The sequence below is a fragment of the Loxodonta africana genome, chromosome 5 (genome assembly GCF_030014295.1).
Source record: "Loxodonta africana isolate mLoxAfr1 chromosome 5, mLoxAfr1.hap2, whole genome shotgun sequence".
Lineage (NCBI taxonomy): Eukaryota > Metazoa > Chordata > Mammalia > Proboscidea > Elephantidae > Loxodonta > Loxodonta africana.
The window spans coordinates 15,736,638-15,763,054 of NC_087346.1; the positions used below are offsets into that span (position 1 = coordinate 15,736,638).

Here is a 26,417-nt window from a genome sequence, read left to right on the forward strand (position 1 = left end):
GTTTTCACAGATTCCTCACTGGTCTTTATCGATGCGTAGTATTCCATTGTGTGAATATACCATAATTTATTTATCCATTCATCCGTTGATGGGCACCTTGGTTGCTTCCATCTCTTTGCTATTGTAAACAGTGCTACAATGAACATGGGTGTGCATATATCTGTTCATGTAAAGGCTCTTATTTCTCTAGGATATATTACAAGGAGTGGGATTGCTGGATCGTATGGTAGTTCTATTTCTAGCCTTTCAAGGAAGCACCAAATCGATTTCCAAAGGGGTTGTACCATTTCACATTCCCACCACCAGTATATAAGTGTTCCAATCTTTCCACAGCCTCTCCAACATTTATTGTGTTTTTTGGATTAATGCCAGCCTTGTTGTAGTGAGATGAAATCTCATTGTAGTTTTGATCTGCATTTCTCTAATGGCTAATGATCGTGAACATTTCCTCATATATCTGTTAGCTACTTGAATGTCTTCCTTAGTGAAGTGTCTATTCATATCTTTTGCCCATTTTTTAATTGGGTTATTTGTCTTCTTGCCGTTGAGTTTTTGCACTATCATGTAGATTTTAGAGATCAGGTGCTGATCAGAAATGTCATAGCTAAAAACTTTTTCCCAGTCTGTAGGTAGTCTTTTTACTCTTTTGGTGAAGTCTTTGGATGAGCATAGGTGTTTGATTTTTAGGAGCTCCCAGTTATCTGGTTTTTCTTCTGCATTCTTTATAATGTTTTGTATAATGTTAATGCCATGTATTTGGGCTCCTAATGTTGTCCCTATTTTTTCTTCCATGATCTTTATCGTTTTAGATTTTATATTTAGGTCTTTGACCCATTTTGAGTTAGTTTTTGTGCATTGAGTGAGGTATGGGTCTTGTTTCATTTTTTTACAGATGGTTATCCAGTTATGTCAGCACCATTTGTTAAAAAGACTGTCTTTTCCCCATTTAACTGTTTTGGGGCCTTTGTCAAATACCAACTGCTCATATGTGGATGCATTTATGTCTCAATTCTCAATTCTGTTCCATTGGTCCATGTATCTGTTGTACCTGTACCAGGCTGTTTTCACTACTGTGGCAGTATAATAGGTTTTAAAATCAGGTAAAGTAAGGCCTCCCACTTTGTTCTTCTTTTTCAGTAAGGCCTTATTTATCTGGGGCCTCTTTTCCTTCCATATGAAGTTGGTGATTTGTTTTGCCATCTTATTAAAGAATGTCGTTGGGATTTGGATCAGAATTGCATTAAATGTATAGATCACTTTTGGTAAAATAGACATTTTTGTAATGTTAAGCCTTCCTATCCCCGAGCAAGGTATGTTCTTCCACTTATGTAAGTCTCTTTTGGTTTCTTGCAGAAGTGTACTGTGGTTTTCTTTGTATAAGTCTTTACATCTCTGGTAAGATTTATTCCTAAGCATTTTATCTTCTTGGGGGCTACTGTAAATGGCATTGATTTGGTGATTTCCTCTTCAATGTTCTTTTTGTTGGTGTAGAGGAATCCAACTGATTTTTGTATGTTTATCTTGTATCCCGATACTCTGCTGAACTCTTCTATTAGTTTCAGTAGTTTTCTGGGGGATTTCTTAGGATTTTCTGTGTATAAGATCATGTCATTTGCAAATAGAGATACTTTTACTTCTTCCTTGCCAATCTGGATGCCCTTTATTTCTTTATCTAGCCTAATTCCTCTGGCTAGGACCTCCAGCACAATGTTGAGTAAGAGTGGTGATAAAGGGCATCCTTGTCTGGTTCCCAATTTCAATGGGAATGTATTCAGGCTCTCTCCATTTAGGGTGATGTTGGCTGTTGGCTTTGTATAAATGCCCTTTATTATGTTGAGGAATTTTCATTCTATTTCTATTTTGCTGGGAGTTTTTATCATGAATGGGTGTTGAACTTTGTCAAATGCCTTTTCTGCATCAATTGATAAAATCATGTGATTCTTGTCTTTTGTTTTATTTATGTGGTGGATTACATTAATTGTTTTTCTAATGTTGAACCATCCCTGCATAAAAAAAAAAAATACCTGGTATGAATTCCACTTGGTCATGGTGAATTATTTTTTTGATAAGTTTTTGAATTCTGTTGGCTAGAATTTTGTTGAGGACTTTTGGGTCTACATTCATGAGGAATATAGGTATACAGTTTTCTTTTCTTGTGGTGTTTTTACCTGGTTGTGGTATCAGGGATATGGTGGCTTCATAGAATGAGTTTGGTAGTATTCCATCCTGTTCTGTAATGGTGGTGTTAACTCTTCTCTGAAAGTTTGGTAGAACTCTGCAGTGAAGCCTCCTGGACCAGGGCTTTTTTGTGTTGGGAGCTTTTTGATTACCTTTTCAATCTCTTCTTTTGTTATGGGTCTATTTAGTTGTTCTACCTCTGTTTGTGTTAGTTTAGGTAGGTAGTGTGTTTCTAGGAATTCATCCATTTCTTCTACGTTTTCAAATTTGTTTGAGTACAGTTTTTCATAGTAATCTGATATGATTCTTTTAATTTCAGTTGGGTTAGTTGTAATATTGCCCATCTCATTTCTTATTCGGGTTATTTGCTTCCTCTCCTGTTTTTCTTTTGTCAGTTTGGCCAGTGGTTTATCAATTTTGTTGATTTTTTAAAAAAACCAGCTTCTGGTCTTGTTAATTCTTTCAGTTGTTTTCTGTTTTCTATTTCATTTAGTTCAGCTCTAACTTTTATTATTTGTTTTCTTCTGGTGTCTCTGGGTTTCTTTTGTTGCTCTCTATTTGTTCAAGTTGTAGGGATAATTCTTTGATTTTGGCCCTTTCTTCTTTTTGGAAGTGTGCATTTATTGATAAAAATTGGCCTCTGAGCACTGCTTTTGCTGTGTCCCAAAGGTTCTGATAGGAAGTGTTTTCATTCTCATTGGATTCTCTGAATTTCTTTATTCCATCCTTAATGTCTTCTATAGGCCAGTCTTTTTTGAGCAGGGTATTGTTCAGTTTCCAACTGTTTGATTTTTTTCTCCTGCTTTTCCTGTTATTGATTTCCACTTTTATGGCCTTATGGTCAGAAAAGATACTTTGTAATATTTCAATGTTTTGGATTCTGGTAAGGCTTGCTTTATGACCTAATATGTGGTCTATTCTCGAGAATGTTCCATGTGCACTAGAAAAGAAAGTATAGTTGGTTGCTGTTGGGTGGAGTGTTCTGTATATGTCTATGAGGTCAAGTTGTTTGACTGTGGCATTTAGATCTTCCATGTCTTTACTGAGCTTCTTTCTGGATGTCCTGTCCTTCACCAAAAGTGGTGCGTTGAAGTATCCTACTATTATTGTGGAGCTGTCTATCTCACTTTTCAATGCTGATAGAGTTTGTTTTATGTATCTTGCAGCCCTGTCATGGGTTGCATAAATATTTAATATGGTTATATCTTCTTGGTGTATTGTCCCTTTAATCATTATATAGTGTCCTTCCTTATCCTTTCTGATGGATTTAACTTTAAAGTCTATTTTGTCAGAGATTAATATTGCCACTCCTGCTCTTTTTTGATTGTTGTTTGCTTGATATATTTTTTTCCATCCTTTGAGTTTTAGTTTGTTTGTGTCTCTAAGTCTAAGGTGTGTCTCTTTTAGGCAGCATACAGACAGATCTTGTTTTTTAATACATTCTGCCTCTCTCTGTCTCTTTATTGCTGCATTTAGTCCATTTACATTCAGGGTAATTATGGATAGGTAAGAATTTTTTTTTTTTAAGAATTTAGTGCTATCATTTTGATGCCTTTTTTTCTGTGTTGTTGACATTTTCTTTTTCCCACTTAATTTTATGTGCCGAGTAGATTTTCTTTATATATTGTCCTTTCCTCATATTTGTTGTTGATGATTTATTCCTGCTGAGTCTGTATTTTTCCCTTGTTTTTTATTTTGATGAGTAGGATAGTTTGTCTCCTTTGTGGTTACCTTATTATTTACCCCATCTTTCTAAATTTAAAACTAAGTTTTATTTCTTTGTATCACCGTATCTTCCTCTCCATATAGAAGGTATATGATTACATTTCTTTATCCCTCTTTATTATTTTAACGTTGTCTTTATTTATATGATAACACTGCCGTTCCCCTGTTTTGGGCTTTTTTTTTTTTATACTCTTGCTTTGTTTTTTTTTTGATTTCCCTGCCTGGGTTGACTTCTGGTTGCTCTGCTCAGTGTTCTAGTCTTGGGTTGATACCTGATATCATTGATTTTCTTACCAAAGAACTTCCTTTAATAGTTCTTGCAGTTTTGGTTTGGTTTTACAAATTCCCTCAACTTGTGTTTATCTAGAAATGTCTTAATTTCACTTTCATATTCATATTTTGCTGGATATATGATTCTTGGCAGGCAATTTTTTCCCTTCAATTTTTAAAATATGTCATCCCATTGCCTCCTTGCCTGCATGGTTCCTGCTAACTAGTCCTAGCTTATTCTTCTTGGCTCTCTTTTGCTGGTGACTTTTCGTTTATCCCTTGCTGTTCTTATAATTCTTTCGTTTTGTCAAGTTTGATTATAATATGTCTTGGCGACTTTCTTTTAAGATCTACCTTATGTGGAGTTCGATGAGCACCTTGGACAGATATCTTTTCATCTGTCACCATATCAGGGAAGTTTTCTGCCAACAAATCTTCAACAATTCTCCCTGTATTTTCTGTTATCCCTCCCTGTTCTGGTACTCCAATCACCCGTAGGTTGTTTCTCTTCATAGAGTCCCACATGATTCTTGAGATTTCATCATTTTTTTTAATTCTTTTATCTGATTTTTCTTCAGATATATTAGTGCTAAGTGATTTATCTTCAAGTTCAGAAATTCTAGCTTCTACTTGCTCAATTCTGCTCCTCTGACTTTCTCTTGAGTTGTCTAATTCTGTAATTTTATTGTTAATCTTCTGAATTTCTGATTGCTGTCTATCTATGGATTTTTCCAGCTTATTAAACTTTTCATTATGTTCCTGAATAATCTTTCCCATTTCTTCAGTTGCTTTATCTGTGTTTTCCTTGGCTTGTTCTGCATATTGCCTCATTTCCTTCCTGATGTCTTGAAGGGTTCTATATATTAAACTTTTGTATTCTGCATCTGGTAATCCCAGAAACGCACTTTCATCTAGAAGATCCCTGGATTCTTTGAGAGCCTGTTGAGGTGATCATGGTCTGTTTCTTTATGTGACTTGATATTGACTGTTGTCTCCGAGCCTTCTATAAATTATTGTATTAGTTTATGCTTACTTACTGTGTTGTAGCTTCTTGCTTTTTGTTTTGTTTTGGTATACCCCTATGGGTTGCTTGAGTGAGCTAGCTTCATTATTTTTGCCTTTGGAGCTCTGGTGTCCTATTCCCTGTTGGCTAGAGCTGTTATCAGGTATATCAGTCTAGGAGTCCGTTCAGTTTTCTTTTATGAATTCAGCTCAGGTTTCCAGGTAGCTGATCATCAAGTGTGTGGTACAGGCTCTGTCCTACAGTCTTAGAGGGGCAAGGGGTGATTGGTGTATATATACTGGTATCTGATTGCAGCAGGAGGTCATGTTCTGAACAAGGCACAGGGCTGAGAACCGATTCCCAAGTGTCTCTGAAGGAAATGCGTCTTTCTTCCCTACAGCGTGCTGGTGGGTGGGTTCTGCAGAGGGATCATGGGCACCCAAATTTTCTGGTTATAAGGGCTGGGAGGTACCAGTTATCTTTGGACCCCTGCTGCAGGTGGCTGAGTGACCTGAGTGGAGCTACCAGTCCTTAGGTCCCTCATGTGGGTAGGTGAGGACCTTGTTTAATAGGTAAAGCAATGTCAAATGTCAAACACCCACCTCTCCACCGCACAGCTGAAATGGTTGGAGTTTGCCAACGTGGGCTTATTCTCCCGAAATAGGCTCACACAGGTCCATGCAGAAGGGAAAGGTGCTCAAGGTCCACGGATGGTTTATGCTTGGACAGGAGCCTTCTGTCCTGAGCTCCCCCAGTTAATGGAGCTAGCAAATTATCTTTTTCCCCCAGTTGCAAATTTTTTCCTTCCCCATGGCTCTAGGTGCTCACCAGGGTCTATCTCAGGCCCAGGGATTCAGCTGTTGAAGCTGGCTCAGGGGTGGAGGGGGGCGTGGTAAAATAATCGCAAGTACTTAGCTTTAGCTGAGTGTGCCCTTCTCCTCAGGTTCCGGAGGTGTGAGTAGGCTATGTGGCTGGCTGCTTCTCCCTGAGGAACCTGCAGCCGAACGCTAGTACCAGCCCACTGCTGCCACTGCTGCCGCCGCCACTCCAGGAATGGTGCCGGAGGGCTCCCTGTGATTCAGGTCCGGTAACTTCTCTGCACTTTTGATCGGTCCCTTCCTACCCCTGCCCCTCAGTTCATTGTCTAAGCTTGCCTTTGATGCTCAGGGCTCCCAGCTTGTCACAAATATACTCGTTTCACTTGTTTTTTTTGGTCTTCATTGTAAAGGGGGCTCGCTGGAAGCATGTATCTATTCCGACATCTTGGCTTCACCTCAGAATGTTTTCTTAATAGATTTCATTATGCCAATTCACTTATGTGTCCCCTGAAATCATGGTCCCCAAACCCCTGCCCCTGCTATGCTGGCCTTCGAAGCATTCAGTTTATTCAGGAAACCGCTTTTGGTTTAGTCCAGTTGTGCTGTCCTTGCCTGTATTGTGTGTTTTCTTTCCCTTCACCTAAAGTAGTTCTTATCTACTATCTAGTGAATACCTCTCTCCCTCCCTCTCCCCTCTCGTAACCATCAAAGAATATTTTCTTCTCCATTTAAACTGTTCCTAGAGTTCTTATATTAGTGGTCTTATACAATATTTGTTCTTTTGCAACTGACTAATTTCACGCAGAATAATGCCATCCAGATTTCTCTATGTTATGAAATGTTTCAGAAATTCATCGCTGTTCTTTATCGATGTGTAGTATTCCATTGTGTGAATATATCATACTTTATCCATTCGTCTGATGATGGGCACTTTGGTTGCTTCCATCTTTTTGCTATTGTAAACAGTGTTGCAATGCACATGGGTGTACATATATCTGTTCGTGTAAAGGGTCTTATTTCTACAGTATATATTCCGAGAAGTGAGACTGCTGGATCGTATGGCAGTTCTATTTCTAGCTTTTTAAGGAAGCACCAAATCCATTTCCAAAGTGGTTGTACCATTTTACATTCCCACCAGTGCAGAAGTGTTCCAGTCTCTCCACAACCTCTCTAACATATATTATTTTGTGTTTTTTGGATTAATGCCAGCCTTGCTGGAGTGAGATGGAATCTCACTGTAGTTTTGATTTGGCATTCTCTAATGTTTAATGATTGTGAGCATTTCCTCATGTATCTGTTAGCTACCTAAATGTCTTCTTTAGTGAAGTGTCTGTTCATATCTTTTGTCCATTTTTGAACTGGGTTTTTTGTCTTTTTGTAGTTGAGTTTTCGCAATTTGGATTAGAATTGCATTAAATCTATAGATCGCTTTTGGTAGAACAGACATTTTTACAATGTTAAGTCTTCTTATCCATGAGAAAGGTGTGTTTTTCCACTTATGTAGGTCTCTTTTGGTTTCTTGCAGAAGTGTTTTGTAGTTTTCTTTGTATAAGTCTTTACATCTCTGGTAAGATTTATTCCTAAGTATTTTATCTTCTTGGGGGCTACTGTAAATGGCATTGATTTGGTGATTTCCTCTTCAATGTTCTTTTTGTTGGTGTAGAGGAATCCAACTGATTTTTGTATGTTTATCTTGTATCCTGATACTCTGTTGAACTCTTCTATTAGTTTCAGTACTTTTCTTGAGGATCTGGATTCTTTAAATGCCTGGTCTCCCCCTCTACTTGTCTCATTTCTCCTGGCCCGACATTACCAGATGGTCTGTTTTTTCTTCACACATGCCCAGTCTTCTCAAATTTTTACAATTTTCTTAAGTAAGAAGGACAGGAATGATCCACATTGAGGTTCAAGGAAGCTAGTTTTTGGTCCATATTCACACCAGCAATGGAATCTGTACCTACGTTGTTTGTCTCCTAATCCGAAATAAGCCCTAGCTTTGGCAGACAAGTTCTCAACCTGGTGTTCTTCTCTAGTATGAAGGATCAGCTTCAGGGGAATGAGAGAAGATAAAATAGCAGGTTAGGTGACTCTCCTCTTGACAAGTAACTATGACGCCATTTTCTCTGTTTGCCAGGTAATGATGTGGTATCTACAACCAAAGTTCCTCACCCCATCACAGCAAATACAGACAAGGGCCTGTGTCCATTTGCCAAAGGAATGCTGGCAGGAGACATGAAGTAGTCAGCAAAGTTAGAATGAATGGCAGCTATCAGGTCTCCCAAAGTTTCAGGGACCCATTAATTTGAGAGCGTCGTCTGGGTCAAGGCAGAAGAGAAACCCCACCTTCAGTGTACCATCTCAACATCGACTATCCAGCAACCAGAAATGTCCACCGGACCTCCAGTGAGGAGTATAAATTCACCTGATAGTACTCCATGTAGTAGTAGGTATAGCTGACATATTGCACAACAGCAAATACCATAAGCCTAAGGATGGTGTTTTCAATTGCCTCATACACACGTGAAAGCTGGACAATGAATAAGGAAGACCAAAGAAGAAATGGCAATTTGAGTTATGGTGTTGCCGAAGAATGCTGAATATACTATGGATTGCCAAAAGAATGAACAAATCTGTCTTGGAAGAAGTATAGCCAGAATGCTCCTTAAAAGCAAGGATGACAAAACTACATCTCACATACTCTGGACATGTTACCAGGAAGACTAGTCCCTGGTGAAGGACATCATGTTTGGTAAAGCGGAGGGTCAGCAAAAAACAGGAAGGCCCTCCACGAGATGGATTAACACAGTGGCTACAATAATGGGCTCAAGCATAAGAACGATTTGTGAGGATGGCGCAGGACTGAGCAGTGTTTTGTTCTGTTGTACGCAGGGTCACTAAGGACAGATGAGATTAAATGAAGATCTTTTGCTCTTATCCCATAACCGCGTTAAACTTTTTGCCTTTCACTGGAACAGGTTTGAATGACAGTATAAGGAAGGATTCTACTTTCATTTTTTTCCCCCCACACACAATTTTTCCAGCACCATTTTATTAAAAACTAGGTCTTCTCCTCATTGATCAGCAATCCCACCTGTCATTGCTCAAGTGTGCATATGTACAAGCAACTGTTTTTGGACTTTCTATTCCATTCTTCTGGTCTGTCTTACACCTTTAATCTGTTGCCCTGTCTTTTATTAACTGTGTTTTGAGTTTCTTGCACCTTACACTTCCATGTAAGCTTTACAATCAGATTGTCAAGTTCCTTTAAAAAAACAAAAATTAAACCTGGAATTTTTATTGTGACTCAATCAATTTCGGTAGAATTAACCATCTTTACCACATTGAGTCCTTCAAAACATTAATTTTGGTACCACTCTCCCTCTCTCCCTGTGTTGAAGCCCTGGTAGCCCAGTGATTAAGCATTCAGCTGCTAGCCAAAAGGTCAGCAATTCAAATCCACCAGCCTCTTCTTCAAAACCCTATGGGGCAGTTCTACTCTGTCCTATAAGGTTGCTATGAGTCAGAATCAAGTCGACAGCAATGGATTTGGTTTTGGTCTCCCTATTTATGTCTTCACTACCATATATCAAATAAGTTTTTAAATATCTTCCCTTAAATGTTTGGCACATTCTCCTAGTAGAACGACCTTCTAAAAGATGTCCTTACTCTAATCCCTATAATGTGTGAATGTTGCCTTAGTTGGCAAAAATGACTTTGTATCTGTAACTAAGCTTACTTCAACAGCAATGGGTTGTCAGTGATGTTAATTTAGGGAGACTATCCAGAAAACTTTCTCCAACTGCAGGCAAACCAAATGAGGCAGAAGAAAAAGTCAGAAAGATTCAAAGCTTACAGACCCGGTGAGCTGTTGCTGGTTTGAGGATGGAGTGCAATGTAACAAAGAACACAGTGGCCATGAGGAGCTGAGAGAGGCTCTTGCCTGACAACTAGGACAGAAACGGGGACATCAGCCCTACAGCTACAAGGAATTAAATTCTGCTAAGAATCCAAATGAGCTTGGAGGTAGATTGTCCCACAGAAACTTCAGTTAAGGGCCTAAGCCGGCCAATACTTTGATTTAGGTCTTGTGAAATCAAATCAGAGAAATTGGCCTCACCCACCCAGAATTCTGACCTACTGAATTATGAGATAATAAATTTTGTTGCTTTAAACTGCCAATAGCCACCTGTTCCTAGGTTCTTCATGATTGTTTTATGCTAAATTTTGAATTTTAAAAGTTACTACTTCCAATTGCTGGTATGTAGAAACTGGATTTTTTTAAAATGATCTCAAAAACTTATTAAACTCATTAACTTTAATCACACACCTGTAAGATTCTTTCAGATTTTTTATTTACACAATCCTAAATTTTTATTTCTTCCTTTCCAGTCACCTGTATTTCCTTGCCTTACTAATCCAATAGATGACATCCAACAGATTTGATAGGTTTGATAGTGAGCATCTTTGTTTTATTTCTGATCCCAAGAGATTAGCTTCAACATGTCACCATTCAGAGTGATCTAAGTTACTGTATTTCTTCACAACTAATGTACCAACATAAAATAACACAACCACACATATAACACATGGAAATGATGAAATTAAGTAAACAGTTCTGGCATAGCACACCCATGCATATACTGTGCATGTCCTGTGACTTTCCAAAAGTCAATTTTGGCCTTTTTCACACGTCCCTCCCATATTACAAGTAAATCATATCATTCTGTTCATTTTCTTTATAATCTCCTGCTCATGTCTAATATGAAATCAAAACCTACCTTAAGTGAAGTTTCCATGGGATCAGAAATAGAAATTGAAGTCACCAACATGTTAAAAAAAAAAAAAAAAAAAAATTGGCATGGCGTGCTTACAAAAATAATGCACGTAGGGTTTGAGTGGTTGGTAAAAAACATACAACTTGGGTGTTGTTTGCGTAAAAATACAGTAGTTTCTTTTGGAGATTTTGCAGAAACCCTTCATAAGGCTAAAGAAATTGTCTCCTCTTCTATGCTGCTAAAAAATTTCCCATGTAGGCATCTTCACTTTTATTAAATGAATTTTTTGCATTTATTGAAGTGATCACAATCTTTCTTTAATCTGTTAATGTGGACTGCATTGACTAATTTTTCTAATGTAAAATCAACTTGCATTACTGGGAAGAATCTAACATGGTCATGCTTTTTTTTTTTTTTTTTAATTGCTGGACTAGGTTTGCTAACCGTTTATTTAGAATTTTTATGCTTAGATTGAGTCAGACTGGCCTGTAATTTCTCATTTATGTTCTGGTAAGTGCATGATGTGCCTCAAAGTTTATCCCTTGAAACTTGCGTTACGATCTAGTGTATGGTTAACTTTTGTATTATTGAAATGCTCAAAATGAACAAGTGCTCTGCAGCTGTTAAGCACAGTGTTCTATACATGCCCTTTTGTTCAGTGTAATCATGTTTTCCAAATACTCCATTTCCTCTTTTCAATCTTTATGTCCCTTATTTACTTGATGGGGTAAGTTAAATCACTCATTATGATTCTGGATTTGTCCTATCAATTTTTGCTTCATACATTTGAGGTTTTGACATTAAATACATTAAATTTAAAAGTTACATCTTCCAGGAGGCAGGGCCTTCCTGTGGTCCCTCTTACAACAAAGACCCGAAAAAACAAGTGGATCGATTACATATGAAAATCTAGAAGCCCTGAACATTAAAGACAAAGTTGAGGAATTGGACTGAGCAGCAGGGGGAGGAAGAGAGGAATCAAAAGCAGGAAGGAGTTGCCAGACCTAACCTGGCCAGCACTGGCACCATGCAGGCTGGATCAGCTAGCACACGAGGGATGAAGCAAGCAGTAGCACTCAGGACACGTTTTTCATATCAGAAGAGACTGAGCAGCAGAGAGTCTGCTCAAGACTCTAGAATCAGCAAGAAACAATGCTCAATCAGCAAAAGATAAGTACAAGCATCTAACCTACTGCACAGATCAAACCACCCTCCTTTGGGAAGTACCTCTTTCCCATTAACTGCCCCCTCCCTACTCCGCACCGGTCCGGCTTCAGTGATCACTGCCCCTCCTTGGGCCAGAAGTAGGACCCGTAGAGCGTCCTGAGCCATTCCCCTAGCTTTGGAGAGGGAAAAAATTAACCAACAGGAGCAAATAATCTGCCAGCTCCCCTAAGCTGGGAACTCAGGGCAGGCACAGCCCCTTTGCCTAGGTGCAGGCATAAAGGCTCCATGGACTTCGAATGCCTTTCAGTCCTGTATAGACCTGCATGGGCCCATTTCAACAGTGTAGGGCCTCATTAGCACAGTACAACAGTGTATATACCTGAAGCCTATTGTCAGCTGTATAAGCTATAAGGGGGAGTGGCAGATTCATGATATTTGACACTGCCCTGCCCATTAAGCAGGGTTCTCACCTACCCACATCAGAAGCTTAAGGACAGGTGGCTCCACTCACTCCACCAAGCCACCTGTGACAGGAGTCCAAAAGTAAGTGGTGACTCCCAGTCCTTACAGCCAACAGCACTGACTGTCCACAGTCCGGCTGCAAAACCCACCTACCTACATGCTCTAGGGAACAAGGACACACGTTCTACCCAGATACTCAGGGCCAGCAGTCAGCCCCCTGCCCTGATCAGCACATGATCCCCTACCGCAGCCAGATACCTGTGCCTACTCCAATCACCTCTGCCTGTTTAGGTCGGAGCATGCACCACACACTTGGTGACTCTCTACCTGGACACCTGAACTGAATCCACACAAGAAAAGTAAACGGACTCCTGATCTCACATACCTAGTAACAGCTCTAGCTACCTGGAGACAGGACATGAAGAGCTTCAAAGACACCAATAACCAAACTAGCTCACATGACCAGCCTATTTGGGCATATCAAAACAAAACAAGAACCTAGAACATAGTAAGCAAACATAAAAATAAATAAATATAATAACTTATTGATAGTTCGAAGATAACAGTCAATATCAAATCACTTAAAGAGGCAGATGCCACCAAAACAAAGAATCAGGAAACCTTCTGGAAGAAGAAAATTTCCTGGAATTACCAGAGGTAAAATTCAAAAGATTAACATACAGAACTCTTCAAGGGATGAGGAGGGAGATCAGGCAAAACACATAACGAGCCAAGAAACACAGAGACAAAGCAATAGAGGAGCTTAAGAAGGTTATACAAGAGTATAATGACAAATTTAGCAGGCTGCAAGAATCCATAGAGAGACAGCAAACAGAAATCCAGAAGATTAACAATAAAATTTCAGAATTAGACAACTCAATAGAAAGTCACAGGAGCAGAATTGAGGTAATGGAAATCAAAATTAGTGAGATTGAAGATAAAATATTTGACACCAGCTTACTTGAGGAAAAATCACATAAAAGAGTTTAAAAAAAAAAAATGAAACCCTAAGAATTTTGCGGGACTCTATCAAGAGGAATAAACTACTAGTAATTGGAGTACCAGAACAGGGGGGATAACAGAAAATACAGAGAGAATTCTTGAAGATTCATTGGCAGAAAACATCCCTGATATCACTAAAGAGATATGAGATATGAGAACATATCTATCCAAGATGCTCATCGAACCCCACACAAGGTAAGATTCCAAAAGAAAGTCACCAAGACATATAATCAAACTTGCCAAAATCGAAGATAAATAATTTTAAGAGCATCAAGGGATAAACAAAGTCATCTACAAAGGACAGTAAAAAAGACCAAGCTCAGACTACTCAGCAGAAACCATGCAGGCAAGAAGGCAATGGGATGACATACATAAAACCTTGAAGGAAAAAAATTGCCAGCCAAGAATTATATATCTAGCAAAACTGCCTCTCAAATACGATGGTAAAATTAGGATATTTCCAGATAAAACAGAAGTTTAGGGAATTTCTAAAAACCATACCAAAATTACAAGAAATACTAAACGGAGTACTCTGGGTAGAAAATCAATAAAAGTTACATCTTCCTGATAAATTTCACCTCTTGTCATTACAACAAGACACTCCTTAAGCACTAGTAATGCTTAATGTCTTCAAGTCTACTTTCTAAGTCTATTCTGGCTGATATTATTATACCTACAAAAGCTTTCCTTTGGTGATTTTTTTTTTTAATTTTGTAGTTAGCTGGTTTTTTTAGTAACAGCTTTAAAAAAAGAAAGAATATATATGAAGATTTAATTCACATATCACACAATTCACGTACTTAAAGTATACAATGCATTGATTTTTACTACATTCACCGTTGTGCAAACATCATCATAATCTACTTTAAAACATTTCCATATCCCCAAAAAGAAACCCAGCACTCATTAGTAATCACACCCCATTTCCTCCCAACACTCCCATCTTTAAGAAATCACCAATCTACTTTCTGTCTCTATAATTTTCTTATTATGGACATTTCATATAAATGCAATCATACAATATGTTGTCCTTTGTGACTGGCTTCTTTCACTTAGCTTGTTTTCAAAGCTTAACCATGTTGTAGCATGTATCAGTACTTCATATCTTTTTATTGCTGAATAATATTCTATTGTATGGATGTACTAGAAACCCTGATGACAGAGTGGTTAAGACCTACAGCTGCTAACCAAAAGGTTGGCAGTTCGAATCCACCAAGCACTCCTTGGAAACCCTATGGGGCAGTTCTACTCTGTCCTATAGGGCTGCTACGAGTCAAAATTGACTTGACAGCAACAGGTTTGGATGGATATACTGCATTTTATTTATCCACTTAATCAATTGATAAACATTTGAGTTTGTCCCATTTTTATAATGCCGCGAAGAACATCCATGTACAAGTTTTCATGTGAATGTGTTTTCATCTCTCTTGGTTATATACCTAGATATGGAATTGCTAGGTCATATTCAGTGTTTAACCTTTTGAGGAATTACCAATTTTCCAAAGCAGCTGCGCTACTTTACATTCTTACCAGTAGTGTATTAAAAAAAAAAAAAAAATTTTTTTTTTTTTTTTTTAGTGTATTAGGGTTTCAATTTTTCCATATCCTAGTCAGCATTTGTTATTTCCTTTTTTTGATAATATCTATCCTAGTGGACGAGAAAGGCATATCACTGTGGTTTTGATTTGCATTTCCCTGGTGGCTAATTATATTAAGCATCTTTTCACTGCTACTAGCTATTTGTATATCTTTTGGGAAGAAACATCTATTCAGATTCTTTGACCATTTTTTAAATAGGGTTGTGTTTTTATTATTGAGTTGTAAGAGTTCCTTATATAGACTAGAAACAAGTCTCTTGTCAGATATATGATTTGCAAATATTTCCTCCCAATCTGTGGGTTGTCTTTTTGGTGTCTAATTTACCTACTTTTCCTTTTGCTGGTTATGTTTTTTGATATAAGAAATGATTGCTTAATCTGAGGTCATGAAGATTTACTTATATGTTTTCTTCCATGAGTTTTAGTTTTAGGCTCTTACATTTGAGTCTTTGATCCTTTTGAGTTAATTTTTTATATGATGTGAGGCAGGGATCCAACTCCATTCTTTTGCATGTGGATATTCTGTTGTCCCAGCACCGTTTGTTGAAAAGACTGTTCTTTCCCCACTGAATGGTCTTGGCATCTTCATCAAAAATCTGTTGATCATACATTATTTTACGTTGTATGTTATTTCTGGACTCACAATATTATTCCATTGATATGTTATTTCTAGACTCACAATATTATTCCATTGATCTATGTGTGAATCCTTATGCTAGTACCACACTGTCATGATCAGTGTAGCTTTGTAGTAAGTTTTGAAATTGGGAAGTGAATTAGTCAGCTAGTGCTGCTAGAACATAAATACCAAAAGCAGATGGCTTTAACAAAGAGAAATTTATTTTCTCACAGTCTAGTAGTCTAGAAGTCCAAATTCAGGATGTCAGCTCCAGCGGAAGGCTTTCTCTCTCTGACAACTCTGGAGGAAGGTCCGTCTCATCAATCTTCTCCTGGACTAGGAGCTTCTCTGTGCAGGAACCCCAGGTCCAAAGGATGCACTCTGCTCCCAGTGCTTCTTTCTTGGTGGTATGAGGTCCCCAACTCTCTGCTTGCTTCCCTTTCCTTTTGTTTCTTATGAGATAAAAGGTGGTACAGTCCATATCCCAGGGAAACTCCCTTTACATTGGATCGGGGATGTAGCCTGAGCAAGGGTGTTATAGCCCACCCTAATGCTCTTTAACCACAAGAAGAGATTATGATTTATAACACAAAGAAAAATCACAAATTGGAGGACAATCACACAATACTGGGAATCATGGCCTAACCAAGTTGACACATATTTTGGGGGAACAAAATTCAATCGATGACAGGAAGTGTAATCCTTCAACTTTCTTCTTCATTTTCGATACTTTTAAATATTGCTGGGTACCATAAATTTCAAATGAATTTTAGATTGACTTGTCAATTTCTGCAAAGAAGTTAGCTGGAATTTTGATTGGAGTTACATTGGATCTACAGATTTGAGTTACTAGTTTATGGTATATATTTTTCTCTTCCTTCCTTTTTGCTTCCTTGTCTTTTGGATGTGTCTCTTGTAAATTACTGATTACACTTATATCCAGTCTGACAATTTTTGTTCATTTTACCCACTTAAGTATTTGGGTTTATTCTACCACCTTATGTTTGTTCTTCTTTCACTTCTTTCTTGCCTTTTCCCACTCAACATTTCCCTTTCTCAAGATTATGCACTCTAATTCTATTTTTTAAGTAGCTAATCTTCAAATTTCTATCTGAAAACTTAAAAACATCAATACCCACTTTCCAGTCAGCAAAATTACCTTTAAATACAGATTTATTTATTGCTCCCTTCCAGTTAAAGGAGTCCTTGGATAGCACAAACAGTTAAGCACTCAGCTACTAACTGAAACACTGGTCACTCAACTCCCCCCAGGGGCACCTCAGAGGAAAGGCCTGGTAATCTACTCCCAAGAGTTCACAGCCATTGAAAACCCTATGGAATACAGTTCTACTCTTCCACAGATGGGGTCACCGTGAGTCAGAACCAACTCGATGGCGACTTGTTTGGTTTTTGATCTCTCCGAGTGTGTGTTAATGCTATATTTTAATTTAATATATTTATATCCTTTAACCCTGTTAAGACAATTTTTTATACCAAAAAACAAAAAAACTCACTTCCGTCAAGTTGATTGTGACTCACCGTGATCCTATAGGACAGAGCAGAACTGCCCCATAGGGCTTCCAAGGCTGCAAATCTTTATGGAAGCAGACTGACACATCTGTCTCCCATGGAGCAGCCGGTGGCTTCAAACCTTGACCTTTTAATTAACAGTCAAGTGCTTTAACTACTGCGCCATATTTATTTAGATTTATCTACGTATTTATCCTTACATTGCTCTGCAGTTCTTTCTACATCTCTTTAATCTGGAATCACTTTTATTCTACCTTTGGAATTTTCTTTAATGAGGCTTTGCTGATGGTGATTTCTGCTATTATATTTCACCCTCCCACTTGAAAGATATTTGGCAAGGCATACAATTATACGTTGATACTTATTTTCTCTTGGCACGTTAAAGTTATCATTCTATTGTCTAAATGTCGTATCATTGTATTACTGTTGGAAAGTCATCTGTCAGTTAGCTATTTAGCTTCTCTCCTTTGTCTGGTGTTTTTCCTAGTCTTTTTCTCTGGCTGTTCTCCTCTAGTATCATTCCTTAGTTCTAAAAAGTCTTAGTTATTGTCTTTCAAAATATTGACTCTGCCCTATTCTTTCTCTCTCATTTCCTTCTGGGAACTCTGACTAAATGTATTGTATAATCTTCTCACTCTAGCACTCTATATTCCAAGTTTCTTGCTTGCTTGCTTTTTAAACCCTTTTTCCCCCAGGGAAAAAAAAGCTTTATAATGCAATTTTTTACGTAATATACAATTTGATTCAAAATTTACCAAACAGAATACTACGCACCGATAAAGAACAGCGACGAATCTGTGAAACATTTCATAACATGGAGGAACCTGGAAGGCATTATGCTGAGTGAAATTAGTCAGATGCAAAAGGACAAATATTGCATAAGACCACTATTATAAGATCTTGAAAAATAGTACAAACTGAGAAGAACACATTCTTTTGTGGTTACGAGGCGGGGCAAGGGAGGGTGGGAGAGGGTTATATACTGATTAGATAGTAGATAAGAACTACTTTAGGTGAAGGCAAGGACAATATTCAATACAGGGAAGCTCAGCTCAACTGGACTGGACTAAAACCAAACAAGTTTCTGGGATAAACTGAATGCTTCGAAGGTCAGTGGAGCAAGGGCGGGAGTTTGGGGACTATGGCTTAAGGGGACTTCTAAGTCAATTGGCAAAATAAATTCTACTAAGAAAACATTCTGTATCCCACTTTGAAGTGTGGCGTCTGGGGTCTTAAATGCTAACAAGTGGCCATCTAAGATGCATCAATTGGTCTCAACCCACGTGGATCAAAGAATGAAGAACACCAAGGTCACACGATAACTATGAGCCCAAGAGACAGAAAGGGCCACATGAACTAGAGACTAACATCATCCTGAGACCAGAAGAACTAGATGGTGCCCAGCCACAACCAATGACTGCCCTGACAGGGAGCACAACAGAGAACCCCTGAGGGAGCAGAAGAACAGAGGGATGCAGACCCCAAGTTCTCATAAAAAGACCAGACTTAATGATCTGACTGAGACTAGAAGAATCCCAGCGGTCATGGTCCCCAAACCTTCTGTTGGCCCAGGACAGGAACCATTCCCAAAGACAACTCATCAGACATGGAAGGGACTGGACAATGGGTTGGAGAGAGATGCTGATGAAGAGTGAGCTACTTGTATCAGGTGGACACTTGAGACTGTGTTGGCATCTCCTGTCTGGAGGGGAGATGGGAGTGTAGAGAGGGTTAGAAACTGGAAAAACGGCCACGAAAGGAGAGACTGGAAGGAGTGAGCCAGCTGACTCACTAGGGGGAGAGTAAATGGGAGTATGTAGTAAGGTGTATATAAGTTTGTATGTGACAGGCTGACTTGATTTGTAAACTTTCACTTAAAGCACAATAAAAATTATTTAAAAAAAAAAATGAAACCAAAAATTCTTTCAAAAAAAAAAAAATTTACCAAACGATAAGAAAGACTGTAGTGCAGTAAATTACTATTATATGGCCCTTCTAGCTATGGTCTCCTACTTCCACAACATGATTGCATAGACTACACAAATAGGGTGCTTGTGGCCCACCAAGGGGATTGGATAGCACAATGCAATCCAATCCAATCTAATGCAAATAAGGTACATGGAACCCTTGTATGGAATTGGTCAGTTCTGCCACTCACTAGGCTTAAAGGGAGCCAATTCCAGAGGTTGCAGGGGGAGGGGGAACCTCACTACCACCAAGAAGAAGAGTTGGTAGTGAATCATATATGTAACACTGAAGACAGCATTAGAAGACAGTGTCAAGGAACTGGCAGGCTAGGCTCACCAACACATGGAATGAGAGCTGAGTGCCTTCGGGAGGGAGACCTCCTGGAGGAGAGAGATACCTCTGGGCACTTATCAGGGGAACTAAAGAGCTCTGTCCACTTGCCTGAGCAGGGCAGAGGCCAGGCCAAGAGCCAAGGACCGAAGGCCAAGGGCCAAGTACAAAAGAGCCAACAGCGAGGGCCAAGGGCTGAGGGCAAAGTGTTGAGAGAGAGGCCTGCCTATGGGCACAGGTGAGAAGAATCATGAGTCGTTCATGTTACTTCCAAGTTGATCCTGATTCTGAATTGTAACCTGTGACTTCCCTAATAAAGTCTATAATCGTGAGTATGGTCTATGAGTTCTGTGTGGCCATTGCAATGAATTATCAAACCCAGCAGAGAAGTAGAGTGCCATGAGAGGGACAGTTGGTGTCAGAATTGGTAAAAGGTGAAAAGTAGAGCTATGTCTGACCTCTACCTCACAGAAGTCGGCTTTGAACTGATGCTGATGGCAATTCTCTCTCCTCCCCTTGAAGTCAGACAAAGTCTAACGTTGTGCCATTTTTACAGAGTGTCTAAAAGAAAATCATCCTGGAGCAAGGAAGAACGAAGAAAACTAAAGACACAAGGGAAAGATTAGTCCAAAGGACTAACGGAACACAACTACCATGGCCTCCACCAGACTGAGTCCAGTACAACTAGATGATACCCAGCTACCACCACTGACTGGTCTGACAGGGATCACAATTGAGAGTCCTGGACAAAGCTGGAGAAAAATATAGAACAAAATTCTAACTCACAAAAGACTTACTGGCCTGACAGAGACTGGAGAAACCCTGAGAGTATGGCCCCCAGACATCCTTTCACCTCAGTAATGAGGTCACTCCTAAGGTTCACCCTTCAGCTGAAAATTGGACAGGCCCATAAAACAAAACAAGATTAAAGGGGCATACCAGCCCAGGGGCAGGGACTAGAAGGCTGGAGGGGAGAGAAAAGCATGAGAATCAACAAATTATGCACTGCAACACTGTATGTAGTACATATTACTAACGATAAGATGTACAAAAAAAAAAAAAACAGTCATAACTACAGTTCATCGTAATGTGAACGTGTTGTAAGTCAGGGGCTACCTGTAGTTACTTCAAATTCTGTTTAATAATTACTCAGGGTGTGGGTACAAGTGCATGATGACAACTTCTGGGCCAATTTTTTTTCTCCCTATTTTGCTCAGCATCCCCAAGAAAATATTTTAATTCTGGGGGGGAGTGGGTGGGAAAGCAAACTAAGTTCTCCTTCACTAAGGGTGTATTCCTTTAGGTATCAATTTAATGGGAAAAGTGTTTTCAGCTTTTGACTAGTCCCTGGGCTTATGTCTTCACTGCTATTTTGGGGTAGCTTTTGCAATTTAAGCGCTTCAAACTCTCCAAATTTCCCAAATGTCTTAGGGTAAACTGGTTTTAATATTCCACTTCTCTATGTTCTTACCATTCTTAGGTTTTATTCTGATAACTCCATACATTTCAGATCTTCAAGCCTTTAAATAGATGCTTTCTCATCTATTAATCAGCCATATCAGTTTTCAGCAGTGAAGACATGCCAGACACTGAAAGTTACTTACTTTGGTCCACTTCAACATAACTCCTGGATTCACTAAAACTCCTTTTGCAGAGGGCAGAAAAGATCACCAAACTGCCATACCAATTTGGCATACTTTTTATTCCTATCAACTCAACATCTCCACAGCTTCTGACACGCTTGGTAATTCCCTCCCTCTTGGAATCAGATTTTAGATTCCACAACACTACACTTTCCTATACAATCCCTAAGTGGTCATTCCTCAGGACTCAGATCTGGGTCTTCTCATTTCTACATTTATCCACCACCAGTTCACCTTAAGCTAGCAATGTCCTATCTCCTAGACTACTTTGATAGCCTACTAATTACATTTCTTCTGCCCGCTCTTGTTCCCACCCAATCCATTCTCCCTTACAGCAACCGGTGATCTGTTAAAAACGAAAATTAGACCATGTCACTTTGTCTGTGTAAAACTCTTTAAGTACTGCATTTCAACTTTAGATAAATTCCAAACTGTTTAACATGGCCCACGAAATCTTATATGATCTGACTCCTGCCTAATTACCGTAATTTTCTTTTTATACAATGCTATAGGCAAATTGAGCTTTCTTCAGTACCTCAAATATTCCAAATGCTTTCTGACCTCAGATTCTTGACACTTGCTATTCCCTCATTCCGGAATATTATTTCACTACTTTTTGCATGGTTAACTCCTGCTCTTACTTCAGATCTCAACAAAATTGTTACTTTCTCAGAGGCCTTCCCTGACCACCCAAGCTAACAGTATCTTCTTCTTTTCCTTTAGAACATTTATCATAATTTGTGATTAAATACTTATCGTGGGTTTTTTAATGTCTCTTAAGTACCAGGAATGTAGAGACCTTTTTTGTTATCTTCCCACTCTATGTCCAAGAACTAATACAGTGTCTGGCATAAAGTAGAAATTCAATAAACATGTTAAATGATTGATTTCTCTCACTTTAAGCAGACCTACGGGAAAAGTATAATTCTAATCAGAAATTACATGCTGAACATAGAATTAAAACCAAAGGAGTTCATTTAGATGAAGGGAATATTCCTAGAGATTAGGCCGAAATAAGACATATGTACCAATTGACTCATAACGCTTAAATCCATAGAGCCAAGAATGACTTTCCCCTGATTATTATTTAACAATAAGGTTAGCACCTGCCTCAACTCAATATGTGGCTGTTAATTATCTCTATCTACATTTAAGTTAATAAGCACCTACAAGCAGCTTATGTTTCTCAAGTTGAATTGGAAATTTATTATTTGGATCTCTGAGGATATTTTCCCACAGAAACTGGATTATACACAGCGGTTAGTTCCTGTTATTTAGTTCATAATGTTTAACCCATAATTCTTTTACGCATTTTAACAAGTATGACTTGAGCACTACATCGTGCCAGGAGCTGTTCTAGCAATGGGGATACAAGAGTAAACAAAAGACAAAAATCGCTATCCTGATGGATCTTACATCCATGTGATCAAACAGAAAAGCAAAATGTCTAGAACGGTAGATGGTGGCATCTGCTATACTGACGCGCAAAGCACAGTAAACAGAAAGGAAATGGGGTGAGTGCGATTTTAGCCCATTAGACTTTATTTTTACTCATACTATTCCAAAAAGGAGTTAAGGTAGATATTACTTACACACCTAAGTATCACAAATAAAATAATACTAGAGAAGACTCAGATGAGAAACATTATGAAAACAGATTTCCTTCTCCAAGCAGTAGGACAAGCAGAGAACTGCTCAGGCTTTAAGTCACTGACGAGCTATCATAGACTAGGGCAGAGTCTCCAAAAACATGGTAACTAGAGAACCTAAAAGGCCGAAGGCAGTGATGGAAATCCCAGGAAGAACTGAGAAGCCAAGAAGGAAAGGACACTTCTTACTGATGATATGAGCCTTCATGGACAAGCAGTTCCCTCTATTCAACCACTAGTTGGCCTCAAACTACACAACCATTGCACGACTAACTATTGTACAACTAACCATTTCTAAGATCTCTTTCCTATTTGATGTTACAGTTATATAATTTTTCCCTTACAATTCTATCCCAAAAACAAATTCTAACTTTGGGGGGTTTACGGATAAATTCTTAATAATATGAGGAAATGTTAGGATGCGATCCCTTCTTATCCCTATTTGCACCATTATAATTTATACCAAAGGAATGCAGTAGACCACTCGGGCTCTCTCTTATATTTATCTTAATAACTGGATACGGGCCAGGATCTGGAGTGAAAAGAAGATAAAAAAGTGAAATGAGGTTTCAAACAGCATCCCTAGCACCATCGTAATTATCAGAGAAGGAAGAACGATTAGCCACTTCGATCTTTTATACTTTGTCCAAAACCAGTTCCACTACCACAGACAGGGGTAGGAAGGATGAAAGGAGTCCAAAAAAAAAAAAAAAACTCCCCTCTAAAGCCACCAGTTCATATAGCAGGGGTGATTATAGCCAGGTAAGGAGTGAGCATATAAAATAAGTCTGTCTATAATAACTTCAATTCTTATTCCAGTTTTATGAGAAAGGGCCTTCCTATTTTGACAAGTTTACAAAATTTCACCTAAAAAGAGTAAGGGTTTAGTCAGTGAGTGCTAATTCCCTTTGTAATTTAAGTATTCATTACACTATTACCTCTTAGGGTGTGACTATTAGATACATAACAGGGAATTTTTCAAAATGTCATAAAGTCTCAAGTTTAGGAAAATAAAAACAGCAATATACGCTCAAAACAGCACAATAGCAGACATATTTTGGCCAGAAACAATTACCTTTATGGCTGTGTGTTTGTTTTCATCCTCTTCCATCCATAAATCCTGTTCATAATAATATAAGCCATCATTGATAACTTTAGCAAGTTCAGATGTAATTTTTGCTCGAGACATATAGTTGCCTGTTCGATCTCCTCCAGGATGTTTTCTCATGTAAGGTGGTGTCTGAGTTACAATCAAAATTTTGTTTAAATCCTGGTCATTAATTTCATAATCTGAATCATTGTCAGACCAATCAGTAAATGTGTTTTTTCGACCTTCTATTTGTTCTATCTCTTCATCAAATAAAAAACTAAGTTCTTCTTGTTCTTGCTCTTCTGAAGGGTGTAGTTGATTTGATGCCTCATCAGGTACAGACATTGATTCCTGAAGGAATAAATTGGTATTTTACATAAAAACTCTTCTATCACTTTTAAAACAAATGTCATAAGTGTTACAAGTAACAACAAGCTTATGTAAGCTCGATGACTAGTTTAGCAGTCAAAATTTAAAAGACTATCAAGCCAGTATTGCTCAGCCCCAAAAAGGTGATTGCTAAAGACCAAGTTTTATTTTAAGCATGAAAAATACAAAGTTGAGTAAAAGAGGGATTAAATTAAGACTCTTTTAAAGTTGGAAGTGTCCTTAAATCAGCCATTACATCAAACTTACTCATTTTACAGGTGAGAAACTGAGGCCTAGAGATGTGATGTTATTGGCCTATAGTTACAGAATTAGTACTAGAACCAAGGTTCAGATTCAACGACCTTCCCTAGGCTGAACCTTTTCACCTCACAGTTATATTAATGCCATAGTTTACCAGCTAACCGCTTTTCCCCGAGCCCACCCCCCATTCTACTTGGCCCAGATTTTTTGTGAAACTTACCTTAACACTGCCTCTTGAAGAACTTAAAATAGCTTCCTATTGGCTGGCATAACAAGTCCAAACTTTAGATCCTAGATCCTCTAAAATCTAACCTAGTCTAGATTTCTCAAACTCCCAACACAAGGAAAAAAAACGTATCCTTTATGTGACCTTCACATGCTTTGCTCCATCCTATCTTAATCCTTCAGTTCATGCTAACTCCCCTATTTCTAGAATAATTCCTCTCTTTCAGAATTCCTATTTATGTAGATCTATATTCAATCAGTCAATCTGGGTGCACACTCTGAGCTGGGCACGGTTCTAGGTAGGAGTATGCAACAATAAATAAAACAAAAGGCTCTGCCTAGATGGAGGTAACATTCTAGTACATGGGAGTGCTATCCATGATGTTTTTACTAAAAGAAAGTTGTAAAAACTGTGTGTGAATATATTTATTTAAAAAACTATACACACTGTAATTCACATTTACAGGAACATGACAAAAAATCTGAGGGAATAAACACCAAACTGTTAATAATGGTAAACCCTGGACAGAGCCTTTCAGTTTTTACTTTATCTATTTAATTTTCTTTTTCAAGCATATACTTTTTTTTTTTTTTTGGTAATTTGTGAGAAAAAGACAATTAATTCTGGGTTAAAGATGGCTGAATGTAAATAGGTTTTTGCCTCCATACAATAGTGATATAGAGTAATAAATTCATGTCAATACTGAAAACAGGAAATTATTACTACCAGAAGATCAGAAATTATGATAACTTTCTGAAAAGCAGAAAACAAATGGGATTGTACTGATGGATAAACCAAGCTTAAAAAAAAAAAAGCCCATTGCCATCCAGTCAACTCCGACTCATAGCGACCCTGTAAGACAGAGTAGAACTGCCCCATAAAGTATCCAAGGAGCACCTGGTAGGTTTGAGCTGCGGACCTTTTGGTTAGCAGCCCTAGCTCTTAACCACTAAGCCATCAAGGTTTCCGACGGATAAACCAGAGGAAAGGAAACAGCAATCTAGAACCCATTTAAAGGAAGGAAACTATTCAGTATCCTTAGATATTCTTGTTTTGGAGAAAGTTGCTTTGTTTTCAAAATGTATCCTTTGCGGGAGGGGGGAGCTCTTTTGGTGAGATCTGGTATGCTATGTTTAACCACCATTGTTAATTAAGAAGTTATGTTTGATCAGCGTTTCTCAATATCTGTTCTACTGACATTTTGTATCAAGTAATTCTTTACTTACTAGGCTGCAATAGTACTCTTACGATTGTAACAATAAAAAATGTCTCCAGACATTGCCAAATGTTCCCTGAGGAGGCAAGATCTCAAAACCTCCCCACCTCTGGTAGAGAACTACTATCTTAAATATTTCATGCTTCCTTTATGCTTTGACCTCAGTGATAAAAGAGCTCTGTTCATAATAACCTTCAATATGATAGCCTTCTTCATCCTTTCAACAACTAGGCCCAAATATTTTTATTTACCTTTTCCTTATGCTAAATTTCAATATTTGAATTACCTGAATGGTGTTTTCTCCAAGTTTTTAATTAGAATTTCTGTGGTGAGAATGCCATTAAAATTATTTTGAAATAATTGTACATTCACATTAAGTTCTAACAAATAAAAGGGGACCATGGTCTTGGGGGACATCTAGGTCAACTGGCACAACATAGTTGATAAAGATAACGTTCTACATCCTACTTCAGTGAGTAGTGTCTGCGGTCTTAAAAGTTTGCAAGCAGCCATCTAAG

The 26,417-nt window shown here is 38.3% G+C and overlaps 1 protein-coding gene across 6 annotated transcripts in view; it reads right to left on the minus strand.

Moving 5' to 3' along the window:
• Positions 1-26,417, minus strand: part of LARP1B (La ribonucleoprotein 1B) — a 150,904-nt gene that overhangs the window by 83,623 nt on the left and 40,864 nt on the right. For 5 of the 6 annotated variants that reach the window (XM_023548664.2, XM_023548665.2, XM_064285329.1 and 2 more), the window contains one exon: positions 23,813-24,178. In XM_023548664.2, the coding sequence (XP_023404432.1) occupies positions 23,813-24,178 (366 nt within the window). Of the gene's footprint in view, positions 1-20,505; positions 23,270-23,812; positions 24,179-26,417 lie in introns of those variants that run through there. The other variant, XM_023548666.2, reaches the window with a different exon arrangement.